General features: G+C 46.5%; 1 protein-coding gene across 1 annotated transcript in view; it reads right to left on the minus strand.

Moving 5' to 3' along the window:
- ACSF2 (acyl-CoA synthetase family member 2) overlaps window positions 1–15,458 on the minus strand; it is a 36,901-nt gene extending 21,443 nt beyond the window's left edge. Inside the window, exons 1-9 of the mRNA XM_021554988.4 lie at window positions 15,279–15,458; window positions 9,559–9,754; window positions 7,185–7,313; window positions 6,166–6,219; window positions 3,543–3,661; window positions 3,163–3,325; window positions 2,657–2,752; window positions 1,611–1,759; window positions 914–1,005 (exon numbers count right to left, since the gene is read on the minus strand). Of these exons, the coding sequence (XP_021410663.2) occupies window positions 914–1,005; window positions 1,611–1,759; window positions 2,657–2,752; window positions 3,163–3,325; window positions 3,543–3,661; window positions 6,166–6,219; window positions 7,185–7,313; window positions 9,559–9,754; window positions 15,279–15,367 (1,087 nt within the window). The 5' untranslated portion in view covers window positions 15,368–15,458. The remainder of the gene's footprint in view (window positions 1–913; window positions 1,006–1,610; window positions 1,760–2,656; window positions 2,753–3,162; window positions 3,326–3,542; window positions 3,662–6,165; window positions 6,220–7,184; window positions 7,314–9,558; window positions 9,755–15,278) is intronic.
- Between the last annotated feature and the right edge of the window lie 2,292 nt (window positions 15,459–17,750).

Raw genomic sequence — 17,750 nt, forward strand, 5'->3', positions numbered from 1 at the left:
GTTGTTCTAGAAGCAAAGGCTGCAGCAAGGCAAATTTGCCTTTCTCAACAGGAAAATATAATTCAAACCTAGTCCAACCTACAGTTCTCCAAAAATTTAAAGATTCATAGTAGAAAGAGGCACATTTTTATAGTGGGACAAACACTCTCATCAATCATCACCATAAAAGCAAAAACCTTTCCTCTTGCCTTGCACAGAGCAGCCCTTTTGGGAGAAGGTAGATCCCACTGCCACCTGTTCCAACCTAGGATGACAGAGCAAGAGGGTGGGGTAACAAATGGGCTTTGGTGGGGAACAGGATGAGACAGGATCATTGTGCACATAGCAGAGATGATTAGGTAACTTGCTAAAATATTTCCTTATGCTCCAGCACCACATTCTCTCTGCACTATAATTGCCTCAATAGGACTGGTGGTCTGCCCAGCTATTTCCAAAGTGGGCTGTGACAAGAGAGGAAGCTCCAGCACATTGATTGTATCACACCCTCCAGCACGGGGATGAGTGACTTCAGAAAGAGGCAGGAAACTTCAGGTCTGAGAGAAAAATCTGAACTTGGCTCTGCTTTATGGACTGCACTAGCCTGAGACACAGAAAGCATCTGCTGCCACATGGTGGTGGCTGGAGAGGCAAGGAAAATCAAGCTGCTCTTGACACCACCCCTTGTAGCTAAAATAGAAAGGTCCTTTCCTAGACTGCCTTCAGATGAAGAAGTCCTAAAATACACCATGATGGAAGGATTTCCCAAGGAAAATAAATGTAGCATCAAATTAACAGGGGAAACACAAGGCTCATGCAACTAGATTTTTCCCACCAGAAGAGACGTGTGCTCACAAAACTAAAAATACAGCTTCCCAGCAGGGAACCAGGACTATGCTGGTTCTCAGGAGTTTTCCATTTGAATTCTGGGACTTACCTCCCCGGAGAGTTGACAGATCATAGGAGTCAAAGTCCGGCTGGGAGAGCATGTCTATGAACATGGTGGGTGTGCCAAGGAGGAAGGAGCATCTTGAGGAATAGGGAATAAAAAGGCAAAGCTGCAGAGGTGGAAACTGGGGGCAGCCTCAGCTCAGCACCCATCCCATCCTGAGCCATCCATCCCATCCTGAGCCATCCATCCCATCCCATCCGGGGCTGCAGAGCAGCAGCATGAAGGCAGGCACAGCAGCATCAGCACACACAGACATGAATCTACATAAAATATAGAGACATATGTACATGTATGATGCAGACACAGCAACAGCTCTTTTGTTTCCCAAGCTATACTTGAGGAACAATATGGAAACACTATCCCAGCAGCAGAGGTGGACTTGGAAAAGGAGGGCGGGTGTTCAGGTGTGAAAACACAGCAGCCACAGCAAGCCAAGACACCACTGTGCTTCCCAGCCAAAGCCCTGTGGTGACAGGAAGGATTCCTTCATTTCAGGAGAAGGGTGACACGCTCCCAGGCACAGCTGAAAAGGCAGACTTTGGCTCCTGTGCAGCCGAGTGCAGCAGCAAATCTGCCTCTCAGCTGTGGGAAGGAAGAGCACAAGCAAGGTCCTGGCAGCTGGGGCAAGGGAAGAAGTCGAGCCACGAGGCCAAGAACTGCTCCTTAGAGAACAGGCTCTCACTTCTCTCGGGACACAGCCTCCAGCGCAGCCTTGCCCTCGAAGCTGGGCGAGGAGAAGATGCAGGAGGTGCCGTGCAGCGCCATCACCATGCAGCCTCCCACCGACGCCAGGCAGTGGTAGAGAGGCGCAGGGAGCCCAGAGCGACTCTCCTGGGGTCAACCAGAAAACAGTGAGCAGAGGAGACCTTCGGGGGGTGTCCAGCCCATCTCCCTGCTGAAGAGCAAAGATCTGAGCAGAAACATTTCTCCTGGTCCCCTCAGCTGGAAATCTGACATTCTGCTGTGTTCCTGTTAGGTGAAAACGTAACTGACACATCCTACCTTTAATAAAAATCAGTTTGGGAAGTTTTTTTATGTCAGTATTTTATCCTGTCCTTCTGCAATGTCTCTTCTTTGCTGGACTCCTTGGTCTGCTATTGCTTATACATTATATACGAAAAGAGACGAATGGGAGTGCTGTGAGAGGTATGAAATATGCAGGACTTGGCACATGCTATTCACTTTACTTTCTTTTTTTTTTTAATCACCAAAGGCTCTGAAGACTGATTGAAACAACTCATCTATTCTTTGGATCAAAGCTGATGTGTTAGAAATAAGTATTTCAGAACTACAAAAGAAAATATTTGTCTTTAACAATTTTTTAAGGAACCATAAAAAGAGAGGTCATACCCTGATAAGAATTACAAGACTGTAAACATGACATGAAACCAAGTCATGTAAACCAAATTAAAACCTCAGTCAACAGAATGCAAAGCTAACATCCAGAGTCTTGTAATTATTTGAAATGAGTATTCACCAAAATGAAGTTATTAATTTCATGTTTTTCCTCCACAAAAAGATAGCTTTTGTGCCTTAAAAAAAAACGCTTCACATGAAACTAAAATGAAATATCAATGAGTTCTATAGCAATGCAAAATGTTATGCATTAATATCCCTCAATGTCATTTGCAGCAGAACATCCTGCCCTGAGTAAACACTGGCATTCTCCACACGTGGTCTCTCCGTTGCAGCAGAGGCCTCCCCAAACCCTGTTCCCATCAAACCCACCTGGTCTGTGATCCCCAGCCTCAGACCAACCAGATTGGCATTATTCACAATGTTCCTGTGGGAGAGGGTGGCTCCTTTAGGGCTTCCTGTTGTTCCCTGGAAGACACAGGGAATTATGCAATAACACCACATTTTCTGAGGATGAGCTCAGGGGAGATTTCCCCCTGGCAGACTCTGGGGTGATCTTGCACTTTTTTCTTCTATCAGACCTGGGAGACTGCTTTTACTTCTTTAACAGCACCTGAATCCCAAAAAATAGCCCAATTTCAGCTGAACAGAATTCACCTGGCACTGTCTCATCTCCATCAGCCCTTGACAAAGAGCTGAACAAAAAGAATGGAAGAAGAGGAAATACTAGAAGACTTTTGCCATCCTACTGCAGAAGCTGGAAGGTTGGTCTCAGAGGGAAACAGGAACAAAATGTGATGTGTGGCATTGCACACATCTTTCCCCGTGTTCCCAGTGAGGAACCCAACCCCAGGGCACGGAGCTGGCAGGGCACCTACTGAAGTGAACTGGATGTTGATGGGCTCATGGCAGGACAGTGTCTGCTGCACAGCCCTGAGCTGCTTCAGGTGGCTGCTGTCCCCAGCCTGCATCACTTCATCCATGTGGAAGGTGCCAGGCAGCTTAGAGTCACACATGATGACAATGGATAAGTCAGGTAGCCTGGCAGAGAGAAAAATACCATCAGCAATGCCAGAACAAGGAGAATAGTGCCCAGACACTGGTCAGGGCAAACCTCTGGGTCAGCCCAACTTGTTCTCTTCAGATGAGACCTCCTGTGGGTCCTCCTTCAGCAAAACCTGCGTGGTGCAGCTGAGGGGACACAAGGCAGGACGTGGCTGTGAGGTCAGTGCAAGGACACCAGATGTTCCTCACTCACCTTTTACTCTTTATTCCCCCAGGACTGGATTTTTCTAGTTCAGGACATGTCTGCTTTAGAATATCATAGTATTTCTGTGTTTTAAATTGACTGGGGAACACCAGGGCCTTACAGCCAACCTGTAAAGGGAGACAGAAACTCATGAAAAATCACACTGGGTTGTTAGTCAGGACATGATAAAGAGATAAACCCCCAGTACAGGAACAGGTCGGCTCCCCAATGAATAAAGCAAATGAACCCTTACAGCTGTGCATCCCCAAAACCCTCCAAAAGCACTGCTGTGCTGTCACTGCACACCCAGCATCCCAAGCCTGGATCCAGATGTGCAGTGCTTTGCTCTTCCCCAGTGCTGGATTCAGGATGATTTTTGCTGGCCAAGAAAGTAGAGCTGCAGTCCAAAGTTCTCTCCTTGCCCAGGATTGACACCCTTGGTTGTGAGCTCAAGGCAAACAACTGATTTTTCAGATTATGAGTCTCAGCTTTAACAAAAAGCCCAGTCCCAAAATATGAATAAATAAATAAAGTCAAAACAAATTAATTTGTGTTGATCTGGAATAAGGATTTTTGAGGAAATTTGGAAAAACAAGGATTTCTAAAATCTGCCTATAAGATCAAGCCAAGTTTTTTTTGTGGAATTTTTGAGGTGTTCCTTTTCCTAAGATTTAATCACCTCTTTTTAAAACACTAGCTATTTTTAAAATGAAAACATTTTTCATTCAACCCTTACATTTACATAATCCCAAAGCAAAACACCTGATTTGCTCCAAGAATTTTTATTTCTTTTTCAGCAGCAGAGATTTTGCTGAATTTGACCCAGATTTGCAAACTGTTTTCATCTTCCAAAAAATGCATTTGTGTCCAATAAACTATTTACATATTTATCCAGCTATTCTCATTATTCTCCCAGCATCTGGGAAATAAGGAGACAAAGGCCACTCAATTAATTATTTGTAAGTATCCTCTGGACTTTGTCAGAAAGGAAGATAAACATTTTCTGGAACATGCTGCCCAGAACCCAGGGGACTGATGCTGTTTTGGGCCTCTGCAGCTTTTTACTACTAATTCCTTTAAACTACAATTCTGGTTGAACCAGCTGTGAAATATAGATGCTGTGTGGGGAGAGGAGGGCTGGTTGAAGGGCTGACGTTGTACAAGATAAAGAGTCTCTGGGTGGGCCTCTCCCACTTGGTCTCAACATGAATGGCAGCAGATCTGTCTTCAAAGAATGTAAAATATGAAAACTCATCATCAGTTTGCTTTTACCAAGCCCTGGAAATACAGTAGGAATCCAAGGAATGGTTATTCCATACGTATTTCCATATATACCAATCAGACTGCACAGATGGACAGGATCCAACAAGAAGAGCCCCAAAGTATTCAGAAATTTTATTATGCAAATAAACACAAACACAAACAAATCCTTAGGGTGGTGAGGAACTCCACAGAGCTCCCAGTGTTAAAGGTGCATAATAAAGCTAGGAATGCTGGCAAATCTGGAAGGGCAAGACAGGAGGAATTCCCAATGGAGCTGAAGCACATTTCTGCTCTTACCCCATCAAGATTCCAGATTACATCAGAGAAAAAAATCAGAGGAGAGGAAAACCAAAGCCTTGCTGGGGAAAAAGGGAAGAACTGAGCTGCACATTCCAGTAGGACAGGGAAGCTCAAGGACATCTCTGGAAGAGATGGTGCTCCACTGCAGCCCTGGGTTCAACCCCAATGCAGGAGAACAGCAGTGACCATCAGGACTGCTGAGAGCATTAAAGGAAGGATGAAACAAGAATTCAAATTGCAGCCCAACAACCCATTACAGAGTTATTGATACAAAAGAAATTTGCTTAAAATTATCCACTTTCTAGGTAAAACTAACTTGCCAGAAACATTCAGAAGTGGCTCCCTTGCTTCTAATATCAGCCTTTCACTTGTAGCTGAACAAATCACAGTGAAAAAAAATTAGCTTAAAAATTAATCTTAATTTTTAACCATCAAATATTTAAAAACCTGAATTCCTCATTATTTGAGCAAGGGAGCCTGAACAGTTTAAATTGATCAATGCTCTGCATGTCACAAACTTAAACCCAGGCAGGTATTCAAGGGTAGATGAGGTGGCAGGATCAGACAGCAGAGAGATGTTGAACAGTGGCAATACCTAGGACTTAAACCAGTTTAAATCCAAGGCCAGCCGGCCTCAGACAAACATGGGAGGGAGAAATCAAGCTACCAAGTAGACTGGTCCTGCCTGAGGTTAAAATGAGGTAGTTTCTGAGGTTCTACTTTCAAGGTTGAAGTCCCAGATGGTGATTTTTGCCCTGAGCAGGAGGGGCAAGTCCTACATCTTTTCCCTCCTTCCCTGGTAAATGATTGCTGACAGTGGTGGCTGGGTTGGGGTGGTACTGGCAGTACCTGGCTGTTGGCAGAGAGAGGGATGAGAAGGATACAGCAGTTTCCATCAGACAGGGAACATCAAGAAATGTGGGCACCAAAATGCAGCTTCATCCCCTCTACACACCCAGCACCAGCCCTGCTCTCCAGCCAGCTCTTCCCCTACACCCAAACCTTAAAGAGCTCATCTGCATCATGTCCCCCCCAGCCCCCTTCAACACACAGCTCATGCCATACAAACCTTCCTGAGCACAAACTCCAGCTCAGAGGCCTGGTAGGCTGGATTCACAGACACCTGAAGAGCCAGAAACAAGAATTTGATCACCTTCTTGCCTTGAACACCCTCCCCCCTAGCACAGATTTCAACAGAAAAGTTCCTCCAGGGTTAAGCCACACTCAGACTAACACAGACCAACAGCTCCCCACCACAGGGATTCCACATTCACAGAAAATATATCAGAATTCTGTGTTTGTATGAACAAAAACAATTGGAAAAGAGATTTATGTGAGGTCACATAGTCAAAACAGAGCTTCAGGAATAGAAACCAGATCTCCTGTCTCACAGGAGTTGATCCAGTTGACCTAGCTGATCCAATCCACTAAACTAGATCAAAATTCTTGTGCAAGTCAAGTTACTTGATGGACAGCTGTGATAAATCCAGTGGCCACTCTGTGGAGAGCTGGCTAGGAGATGTTAAATTTACCCACAGGTTCCTACTAAGCCATGCTCCTCCACCCTATTCCTGCAGCCACTGGAATGAACCAGGATGCAGGGAATGGAGCAGAAGGCAGGGTACAGACCTTAACACAGAGCACTGCCTAAATAAAAGGTGTATTTTGGTCATGCTATTGAATGAAAACGGGCTTTTAGGGATAAGTAGCCTGGACCAGGTTTTTAAGTGAGCCTTTGTTCCATGAAGCAATACATTTCAAATCTAACCAGCTGGTAACTGGTTAGGGCAGCAATATCCCACATAAAAATGGCCCTGTAGAGAAAAGCACATCTCCTATTAACAGCTGCTGCAAGCACATTGTGCTGCTCCTCTCTCTGCAGCCTGCTTCCTTACAGAGTGGAGGACAAGGATACAGAGAGCTGCACAGATCTCCCTTAAATACTTGTTTCAGCTATAGATGACATGCCAGGTAAGAGCATGGAAAAACAGACAAACAAACTTTATTCTCCAGTATTTCCTATTGCTTCTTTGTCTCTATTTCCTTTCCCAGTAGATTGCTAAATCCTAGACACAGCAAACTCCTTACCAGGATGATTCCTGCCTGGGCAGTTGCAAACTGCATAAGAACCCACTCGTATTTATTGGGTCCCCACATCCCCAGCCGGTCTCCCTTCCTCAGGCCAAGGGCCAGAAGTCCAGCTGCTGCTTGGTCCACCTAAAAAACACAACACAAGAGCCTGAGGATCACACACAGGATGCACTGGGGGATATTGGTCTCCAGGCACTGCTTTCTGGAGAAAAAGCATAATCTTTGTAACTTGTGGGTTCTCTGCTTATTTTTTCTACCTCTGTTGGGGTCAGGATTGAAAGCACTTGAGACCATAGTTAGTGTTCAGAATTAGGTGTTTATTGCTTCTTATCAGTGCTACAGCCTCACAACTTTGAGTCTTTCATTAGCAAGGCACAAAATGGACAATTATCTCTTGTTACAAGGTCTTTTAATACTAAACTATCCAATTAAGAAATGGCACATAGATTATTTTCCCTTTTAAGCCAAAAACTGATTCCTCAAAGCCTGCAATGTGGACTTTTCTCCAATTACAAAACATTACCCAAACCCGTGAAGAAGAAGGAAGAACATTAAAAGAACAATCTGCCTCTGCCCTAAAACTTCCATCTTGCTTCATATTTATTTCTATATTCTAAAACACCAAACTCTAAGTTTTCCATCTACTGTTAATCAATTATGGAAGCCCTCTCCACAGCCCCAGGCTAAATGCAATGCTCTCCTGCAAGTCTGTGCCTTTCAGCACAGAAAGTTTAAAATTCTCAGCATCCAGGATTCCAGCAGTAACTGAAATGCAACAAGCTGAGTCTCCCCAGAACAGTCCATCAGCCCATGGCTGCAGCAGCTTCTGGGCCTGAAGCACAGACCAGCCCCTGCTCAGCAGGCTGACTGAAAGCATAAAAATAACAAACCTGGAACAATACAGCAAAGCAGGAAGGAAATCAAAATAAGCAATTATGTTGTTGTAAGTTATTTCTCACCCAAAGACTATTTATTGTGAAGTTCCTCATAAATTCCACTTAGGACCAAGCCTTACCCATATGCTGGCCTACCCACGCTGTTGGATCTGCCTCTCTTCTGGGTGTCACTTACTTCAAAAAGGATTTGAGTGAAGAAGGTTCTAGCAAGTGATTTTTGACCAGTTTTGGGTTCCTCGTAAGTCCTGTGAGAAGTGACTGGAGAAGCTGGAGGGGCTCAGCCTGGAGAAAAGGAGGATCAGAGGGGACTTTCTTCCTCTCTACAACTCCCTGACAAGAGAGTGCAGCCAGGTGGGAGTCAGGCTCTTCTCCCAAGGAACAAGGGACTTGATGAGAGAATTGGCCACAAACTGCACCAAGCTAGGGTCAGGCTAGACATCAGGAGGAATTTCTCCACTGAAAAGGTTATTAAATAGTGGAAAAGACCTCCCAGGGAGGTGTTGGAGTCCCTGTCTCAGGAGGCATTAAAGAAATATCTGGACATTGCACTCAGTACTCTGACCTACTTGACAGCCAAAGTCTCAGTCTTTGAAACCTTTTCTTTTAATGATTCTGTGATTCATTAACTCAAATAGAGTCACTATATTAACCACTACTTTATTTTGCAGGGTGGTAAGCATGCTTCATGTACACAAATGTATGTATAAATACTCTGAGACATTCAGGAAAGGTTTTATAATTTTGTTAAGTTCTCAAATGCATTTATAAAATCTGCCTTGTAGGAGATATGAATCTGAGAAACACTTCGATTTAGTTCTGAATTACAGCCTACTTCTTAAAATCAGGCTGAACAGAGCTAATCTTGTTGATGTGAATGGATGTGACCAAAACCATAGTAAGCCTAAAATCCCACTAAATAATTCTTTCCTATCAAAGATTATATCATACATTTATTACAAACTTTCCAGGCAGTTAGTCCCTCCATTCCAAAAACAGAGAAGCATATATTTGTATATGCACACACCCACACACATCTATGCTTATCATATTGAGCCCTGGCCCTTTACTTTGCTCCACTGTCTTCATACTTGGATAAAAATCTTCCCCACACTCAGGACCTCTGATAGCCAGAGTGACTAATCCAGAAGTTGGAGTCTACTCCAGCAGAGAAAAACACCACGACTCAGCCCATAACCCATCAGATAAGTGTGATCATTTTAAAGTATGAATGTTCATTGTGGGATGTTAGCATTTTGCATATGCTGCTTCCCCCTCTTCATCCCAAGGCTGAGAGAAGGATGAAGGCAGCACATGCCCGTCGGTGCATGCTGGAAATGTGCTGCTCCCTCTGCACCAGCATGAAGGTCCACACACAACTCATCTCAGTCCTGAGCTGAGCAATGAAAGCGTTTCCCATTCCTCCATCACACCTCCTGCTGTCATCCAGTCACCTAAGGGATGAACAAGGCACTCACCTCCTCTTTGAACTGGGCAAACGTCCTCCGAACCCCATCCCGGCAGAAGACCAAGGCCTCGCGCTCAGGAAAGCGCTGCACAGTCTCCTCCAGGCACTGCCCCACGGTTTTGTCAAGAAGGGGAATATCTGTGGGTCCCTGGATGTAGCTGTTGGTCACCTTGGGAGACACAGAGGGCATCTTTGTGTGCAGGGCACTGGGAAAAAGAAGAAGAGGCTATTTAATATAACCTGTTGATACAGTTCTCCCCATCTGCACGGATTATCAGCCTGCCAAATGGCATTGGGAATACTTGATGTACATTCCTGCACCAGTGGGAACCACAGACAGCTGCTTCAGTGGGTCAAGATCAGGAAGACTTTGGAGAGGACTTGGAAAGCTTAGGCAGTGGCTGGGGCACATGGACAACCTTGGTACCCCCAGGGCATGCAGATGTGTGTCTGTACCAGTGGGCAGAACGGGCAGAGCCTCCATCCCCCCATGGGAGACCTGGTGGAGAAGGAGCCTGCACCAGCCCTGCAGAGCTGGCACAGCCTGGTCCTACCATCATTCACCTGCACTGAAAACTACACGGATATATCAGCATGCCTGGACAGAATAATGCAGTTCACTGGGAGATGGCAACTGAGTTTGGTTTTTCTGCAACATGAAAACGTATAAATAGCTGTGAAGTAACACAACCAAAACATCTTGTAGATAAATTCTCCCAACTGGCTGAAAAAAGCAAACAAATGAGAAAGAGAGAATGAAAATTAAAGAGGTCATTCTCCAAAACCATCAGCAAAGAAAAGTCTAATCCTGTAGAATCAAAACTGTTTAGAAGAGCTCAGAGAAGCTGAACTGTAGCTGAGGTTCAGCTAAGGAATGGTCTGTGTTTACAACAGTGAGCAGCTGTACATGTTCTATCTCTGACAGCTGGAATGCAAAGAGTTTATGGGACTGAAACAGCAACAATAAAACAAGGAGCTTCCAGCAAGATGAGGGGAGGGAAGTGCAGAGGCAATACCACAGAAGGGAGGAGATGATCCCCACTGCAAATTTGGCACAGGTGAGAAGGAGGAGAGCAGGGACGGGTTTGAGAAGTACAAACCAGGCAGAGTAGAAGCACTGAGACATTGTGCTGGAGGCCAAGAGGGAGGCCAATGAGTCAAGAGAAGCAGCAATGAGAAGATGTGGTCAGAACAATAGGGAAAATAATTTTAAAAGCATTAAGGCTTTCCCTGAGGTCTGATCATTGGAAATGCAGCAATCTCCCCTTGGACCACAGCTCCTGACCATCTGAGCACTGCAGTTCCTATCTTGGTTTCTCTCTCCATCTCCTACAAGCTTCTCTAATCCAGCAGCCACATCTTCCTCCCCAGGCAGCCCCCCATGTTCTCTGTCCCTCCTCATTTCCTCTCTGCCTTCCTCCACGACTTCAGCTCCTCCATTCCAACCCTAGGAGCCAACCAGGAGGGACAGGGCTAAGGGATATTTGTAGAGGCTGTGTGTAAGTCAGTGTATAATGGGAAAATCCCTGCCTTAAAGAGGAAAAATTGCTCAGCCTAGATGTCCATCTACCACGGGATCGATATTCTTGCAAAGAGTTGGTGTTACTGCGACAAAATATTTGTTTTCCCGCCCACAAGAAGCAAGCCTGAGCCTGGAGCTGCCGCCTATGCGGAGTGAAAGGCGATGTTCAGAGAACAAAAGCGAGATTACAGCTCCGAGAGACAAGTGACACCCGACCTTTTCCCCCACCGCTTTTCGGCAGAGGGAGGATTGTGCAAACCCCCACGGGCTCTCTGCAGACATCCCTCCTTATCCAGCTCTTGGGCAACTCACAACAAAGCTGCAACACTGCCTGAGGAGTGGAGCACTAGGACAAGTGCTAAACCGAATTACTTTTGTTGCTTGAAAACTCCTGGGCAAAGCCTGTATATAAGCAAAGAGATGAAAGAACGCTCTGAAGAAAGACATTTATAAAGAAAGGTTCTATAAACCAAAAAGTAGTAAGAATTCTCCTAAAGCAAAGGCAGGGTGGATGCTCCTGGGAGAGCAGTAAAGCCCGTACAGCTCTCGCTGTCGAGGCAGGACAGGAATGAGAAGACTGACTCAGAAGGCTGTGAGAGTAAAACTCCTATTTATTCAAAATACACTGCTCTTTTATACAGAGCTCCGCAAGGACCAAATCTATTGGTTCTGAAGTGAAAACAACTCACCCCATTGGTGCAGAGTGCTTGATGCACAGTGATAGAACTTAACTATAAACAATGTGAAAAACAAGAGAGATAAAGAATTATTTACATTCTTTCCCAGCACTTTCCTAGACCTCTGCCTGGCTAGAAACTTTCAGTTTCTTCCTTTGACTGAATCTGAATCCCACATACAGCCATTTCCTGGTTGAAACAGAGATTGAAGAAGTCCCTGTCCCCTGGCATAGCTCACGAGGGCGATGAGGAACCCTCGGGATTTTTGTTAAAATGCTTAATGGGGCCAGCCACACTCTCATCTCCCTCAAGCCAAGTCATCTCCAGTGTCAGCAGAGCCTGTCCCTAAATTCCCTGCCCAAGGAGGGCTAGAGAGGGCAGGGAGCAGCTGTTGGCCTGGTTGTGCAAGAGCTCTTCCCTCCAGCATCATCTCAGGGGGCACTAGGAGCCAAGCAGGCTCAGCACTGGGAAAAATAAACAACAAAAGATCATCACAAAAAGAGACTGCAGAGAGGAAGAAATACTACAAAATTTAGATGGAGAAAATTCAATCAGAATCCAAAGTGTCCAGCTGAAACATTCTCCTTCTCTCTGTAGTCAGCCTTCAAAGAGGAACTTGCACGGCCCTGCATTCCCAGTGAAAAAGGGAGTATCTTGCACTGTCATGTCGTGGCAAAGCATTACACAGATCAGGCTCTCTGGGTTTCCTGTCTCAATATTTTCCAGACCTGAAGAGCCAAAAGGTTTCTCTAACTTTTTCAGAACCAGACTTTTAAACTAGAGGCAAGAAGGCACAAGGCTCCAGGTTTCATGGTTTGTCTTCCTCCCTACCCCCAAACATGAGGATGAAAGTGCATCAAAGAGCAGTAAAAGATATTATGAAGCTACATGCTGAAAAATACTGAGAAAATACTGCAGTATTTCACACTGTGAACACAGCTTGCTCTCAGAGGTCCCAAGTATTCACATTTTCAAATGAAAGCATCAGCAACACTGAAATTAGAGGCTAAGAAGGCTAAGATACCTCATGCTTATAACCCAGACACATTGACTCCTCTCAAAGCACTAATTCACATAATTTCTTCAAATGCATTAAAGCAAAAATCTCAGCTGCCATCAAGTCTGAGTTCCCCGAATTCTGGTCTGACATTGACACATGCTTCAGCATTTCTGTGTCACTTTGACAGTGTCAGAAGTGAAAAGTGTGGGATAAAACACAGCAGCCTTTTGGAAGCACTGGGGGTCAGGAGTGGAATAAAGGAGGCACACACAAGACATGTTCATTATCAGCAGCAGCATGCTGGAAATCACACAGGGCTGGTCTCCCTCCTGCCTACAGCCAGCAGCAAGAGTTTGTATCTGATCTGAGAGAATCTATCAAGAGACCTCTCGAAAGAAAGGATCCAAAGGATTTGGAAATAATCTCTGTGTTCATCTTTGTTACACAAAACGAGTAATTCACCCTTCACCTCTTCCTACAAAGCATCTGGTGCTGCTGGAGATAAAATGAGACCCACGGTCTGATATTACACCGGCTCTCATTTCCCTGGCTCAGCCAAAAGAGAGCAGATAAAACTCTGCTTGCTCTTGGGTGTCAGCACTGTAAACCACACCTTTTGGAGGGCACATGCCTTTTGTTAGCAGCACATTTCTGCAGCAAGCCAGCCTGCAAATGAGCCAGCCCTTCTATGGGCTGTTCCCACAAAACTCCAGAACCCTCAAGTTCAGCAACACAGCACAACAGAAAGACATCAGAGATCTGGGGGAAATGCATCCTCCTCCTCTTCCCTGCAAAAAGCGGGAGAGCAGCCAAACCCCAGCAATCCCAGAGCTCTTCTGCCTGGTGGCAGGAAGCAGAAATGATAAGACTGAAGCAAGCACTCTGAGTTAATCCTAGGAGCTGTTTGTATTTTTCCCTGAACAGCTCCAATCAAAGTCTGGAGTTGTTGACATAAGATAACCAATTCTGTTTTCACCTTTAACTCTTTACCAGTCTCTATAGAAATTATCAAAAGGGATGAGCGAGTAAACAAGGGAGTTAACCTGCTGTCCCCTTTGTAGTGTGAAGGACACTGACCTGCCCTGTGGTGCCATCACGTCAGCACCTGTGGGAAAGGCCCTGCCTTCCCAGAGCTTGGGAACTGTCCCAAATACAGAGTTCATACTTGGAGAGGTTCACAGATTCTGCCAGCTCCTTTGCTCATGGACATCTACCAGAGCCTCTCCCCAAAACAAGAGTTTTTGGGTCTTTTCTGTAACACGACTGCAATTAAAGGGTGGTAAAAATTAACTCTGCTCTGTCTTCATTCTGCTTTAATCTGTTGACTAAAGAGTTAATCAGATACTACTTTTTAAATTATTATTTAAAGTTCCCTGGGTTTTCAGACTCCTTCTGCAGCAACTTTCTGGTTTTGTTTTCCACTGTATCTCTCTGCCCTCTGCACTCTCCCTGCCAAAGGGATAAACAAACTGAGGAGTAGAACTTAATAAACTTTTTTTATAACATTACTAGAAAGAGTTTACTCTCTAAATACATGCTCTCTCTCCCCAAGGGCTTTGTGTTCTTGTCCCTCAGTTTCAATTCTGGGCTGAAGTGAGCTGCAGTGAATGTTGTCATGCTTCTCTTGTGATCCTACTTCCTAAGAACTGATTCTGAGAAGGCAATCTTCACACAACTATGATGAAGTGGCTTCAACACCTCACTCCTAATGTCAAACCAGCTGAAAAAACCCACCTAAACCCTGTCTGTGAAAAACAAGGAATGCCCCGCCTGATTCTTGGAATTGCTTACTGGAAGTCATCCCAGTGATTATTACTCTGAATACCAGCGAATCAATCAGAGCCTTTCCCAAAGCCAGATACTCCCCATTGCTGGTTTTTCACATGAACTTGCTCAAAGAGGCACCACTGAAGAAAAGCAAGGCAAAGAACTGGCCTGACTTCCCAAGCCCCAGAGCTTCTTGGTGTCCCACACTGCTTGGCCACCCAGCTACCTGGGGGCTGCAGGACCACAGGGGGACAGGGACACTGACAGCAAGTCAGAGCTCTGGAGGAAGATGGGGAAGCCATTTGATAAACTTCACATTGCTGCAATCTAGATGGAGCCGCTGCACAAAGTTCAGCCCTTGCCATGCCTTCACTTCCCTTCTCCTGCTGTTCAGGGCTCATCCCTGCCCCGGCCCACTCCCAGGTGGGGTGAAGCAGATCCAGGGGATACAGCCTGCCTTCTGCCACTTTGGAAGGGTCTGGGGATGACAAGGGTGAATATGCCCTCCCTGCATGCAGCCACTGGCCTAGCTGGATATTCACAGCACTGATAGTCCCTGTCCCCCATCACACATGGTCTCCATCCTCTGCAGCCTCTGTGCCCTACAGCTCCCCGACCCCAGAGCCCTCTGCCCCCTATAGCCCCTATTCCTTCTCACCCACAGCCCCCTGCACCCTTTAATTCCCTTACAGCCCCAGTCCCCTACAGCCCCACAGCCCTCTACCCCTACATCCCGCACCTCCCGCTCCCCAGCCCGTCCCTACCTGCCCGGCGGGGCTCCGCGCTGCCCGCCCGCCCGGCGCAGGAGCTGCAGCCCGTGCCGGGCCAGCGCTGCCAGACGGGCCACGGCCATTCCTGCAGCGGCAGCACCCCGCAGCACCCCGCAGCACCCCGCGGACCCGGCCCGGCCCGCGCCGCCGCTCGGTGCCCCGGGCGCCGCGCCCCGCCCCGGCCCCGCCCCGCCCGCCGCTCCCGGGACCCTCCGCCGGCCGGGGGGAGGCACCGGGGGAAGGGAAGCACAGAAAGAGCCAGCCCTGCCCGGTCCGCGAGAGGGACTGCGGGCTCAGACGGAGCCCCCAGAGTCCCGCCGGGCATCTCCCCATCCATCCTCTGCCGGTCCCCAGCCCAAGCTGCCCACCACAATTTCTTCCCTGCACATTTCTGGTCCGCTATCTCTTCTTGAGATAATGGGCAGGCCTGCTCCATCAGCCTGACCCAACCACTGTTACACCCGAATAAGCCTCTCCACTCAAATGAGTAGAGACTGACTTTGGTGCAAGACAAACACCATTATTTGCCTCTACCTGTCTCCACTTGTATCACTTGGTGCCTGAGCCCTGTGAGTCACCAACTGCCCTCCAGCCCTATGCCATCAATGAGTTATCAGCTAGCACCTCACTAACACCTGTATGCACTCCCTGTGGAGGAGAAGAGAGCAGCTAGGAACGGCAGAGCTGCTCCAGGGCTGGGCAGGCTGAGACCCCCCTCACCTAAGCACAGAGGTGTGGGGCTGCTGAGCTCTGCATCAGCACTGATGCTCAAGAGGTGACACAGTGTATGTGTATCACATCATGCACAATGGCGCTGACAAAGAGCGTAAATATCAACCTCAGAATGGTGAATCTCAGACATCAAAGCCAAAACTGTGCTTGCGACAGAGTGAAATACCAACTGCCACCAGATCTCTAGTGTCTGACACTTGCTTTTAGAAATTAAGGATTTTCCCCAATGTGCATCTAGTTCACAAGGAATTTGTTTGGTGGCAGCAGTGACAATGTCTTCTTTGTTAGGGAAAGGGAGAATTTTTTTCCCTTGAAATGTGAAAAACTTGCCTTGGCTGCAGAGGGCAGCCAGAGATCTTCTGAGCGTCTGGGAATGGTCTCCAACCCCAGGCTGGCATGGTCAGCTCAGCCCCAGTAAGGAGCATTAGATCACAATTAGATCGACTGTGTTCATCCCTCTTCCCTCAGCATTTCCTGCTCCATTCTCCTTGCTAATGTTCTTGCAGCCCCTAGCAGAGTGCACAGATGCACCTTGTGCTATGCTTTGTCTTTGTCTTGTGGAGCTTCAAAGTCTTTCTAGCCTGCGTGCACGGATACCTCCTCCAGTCAGCCCCACTGGACCCAGCAGCCAGGTGAGTTTCTGGATTCCCACAGGGGATGTAAAGCTGTGTGACATCTGTGGCCAGAAGTTGTCCTTCCACTGTTTGGCCAGAGCAGAGCAACTGTCTTTGTGCTGAAGGAGCATCAGAGCTCTCAGTATTGTATAACCACAGAGAAAAAAAAAAAAATCAGTGCAAACGTGTAATAAATAAAAATAAAGATGACTTTTGGCTTGATCTTCCCACATTATGGTTTTTAGCCTAGATGGTGAGTCCCAGTTAAAGAAAGAATTAAACCATGAATTATGCAGAAATGTCACCCTGACATTTGAGTATGTTTGTTTGAGATGGTAGTGATTTTGGCTAGAGATCAAATCAAAGGACCCCTGAAGCAGTAACATTTCATACACCATTGCATAAGGTAGCATTCATTTCTAATCAAGATTTTCAAATCTGTTAATCACAAACAAGTAGGTAGGTTTTGTAACCCATTACACCCTTGTTTGGTTTTGCCAATGGCTCTTGGATTTTTCAAACACAGATTTTAGTCTCTGTATTTCCCAGATATGCAGAGGGTCTTGCTCAGGCCCCCTCAGAGCCCCTCTGGGTTTTGTTCTCCAGAGCAGGACTGTCTTTGGTGCTGTTCCATGGAGGGGAACAGCACTGCACATCACATGAATCCCTCTCTGGCTCAGGGTAAGGAGTGGATCAGTAATCAGCTGCTGCCTTGGAGATCTGGTTTCCCCACCATTCCCTGGAGCAGGTCTTCTCTGGCTCTTCCCTCCAACAACAAACGTTGTTGTGAAATCTGATGTATGGAGGGAGCTTCTTGGATAAGTAGACCTCACTCCTCTCAGATGAGGGCTCTGTGATTTCTGCTCACATTTGGAAGAACAATAACATGCTCTGAAAATCTTCCATAATCTCCTGGACAGGAGACACCTTAAACTCAGGCAAACTTTATTGTAGTTTCTACGAGGCAAATCCTTGTGTGCTACTTTGGCATGCCTTTGTTCAGAGAATCCTGTGGCCTCAGTTACCTCAGTACTGAGCAAATAAATTGGTTTCTGGGTGTTGGAAGAAATTCACTGGCAGCTTACAAACAAACTAATGCATCCACAGAGTAGATGGGCTG

This window comes from Lonchura striata, chromosome 18, assembly GCF_050655825.1.
Source record: "Lonchura striata isolate lonStrDom1 chromosome 18, ASM5065582v1, whole genome shotgun sequence".
Classification (NCBI taxonomy): Eukaryota; Metazoa; Chordata; class Aves; order Passeriformes; family Estrildidae; genus Lonchura; species Lonchura striata.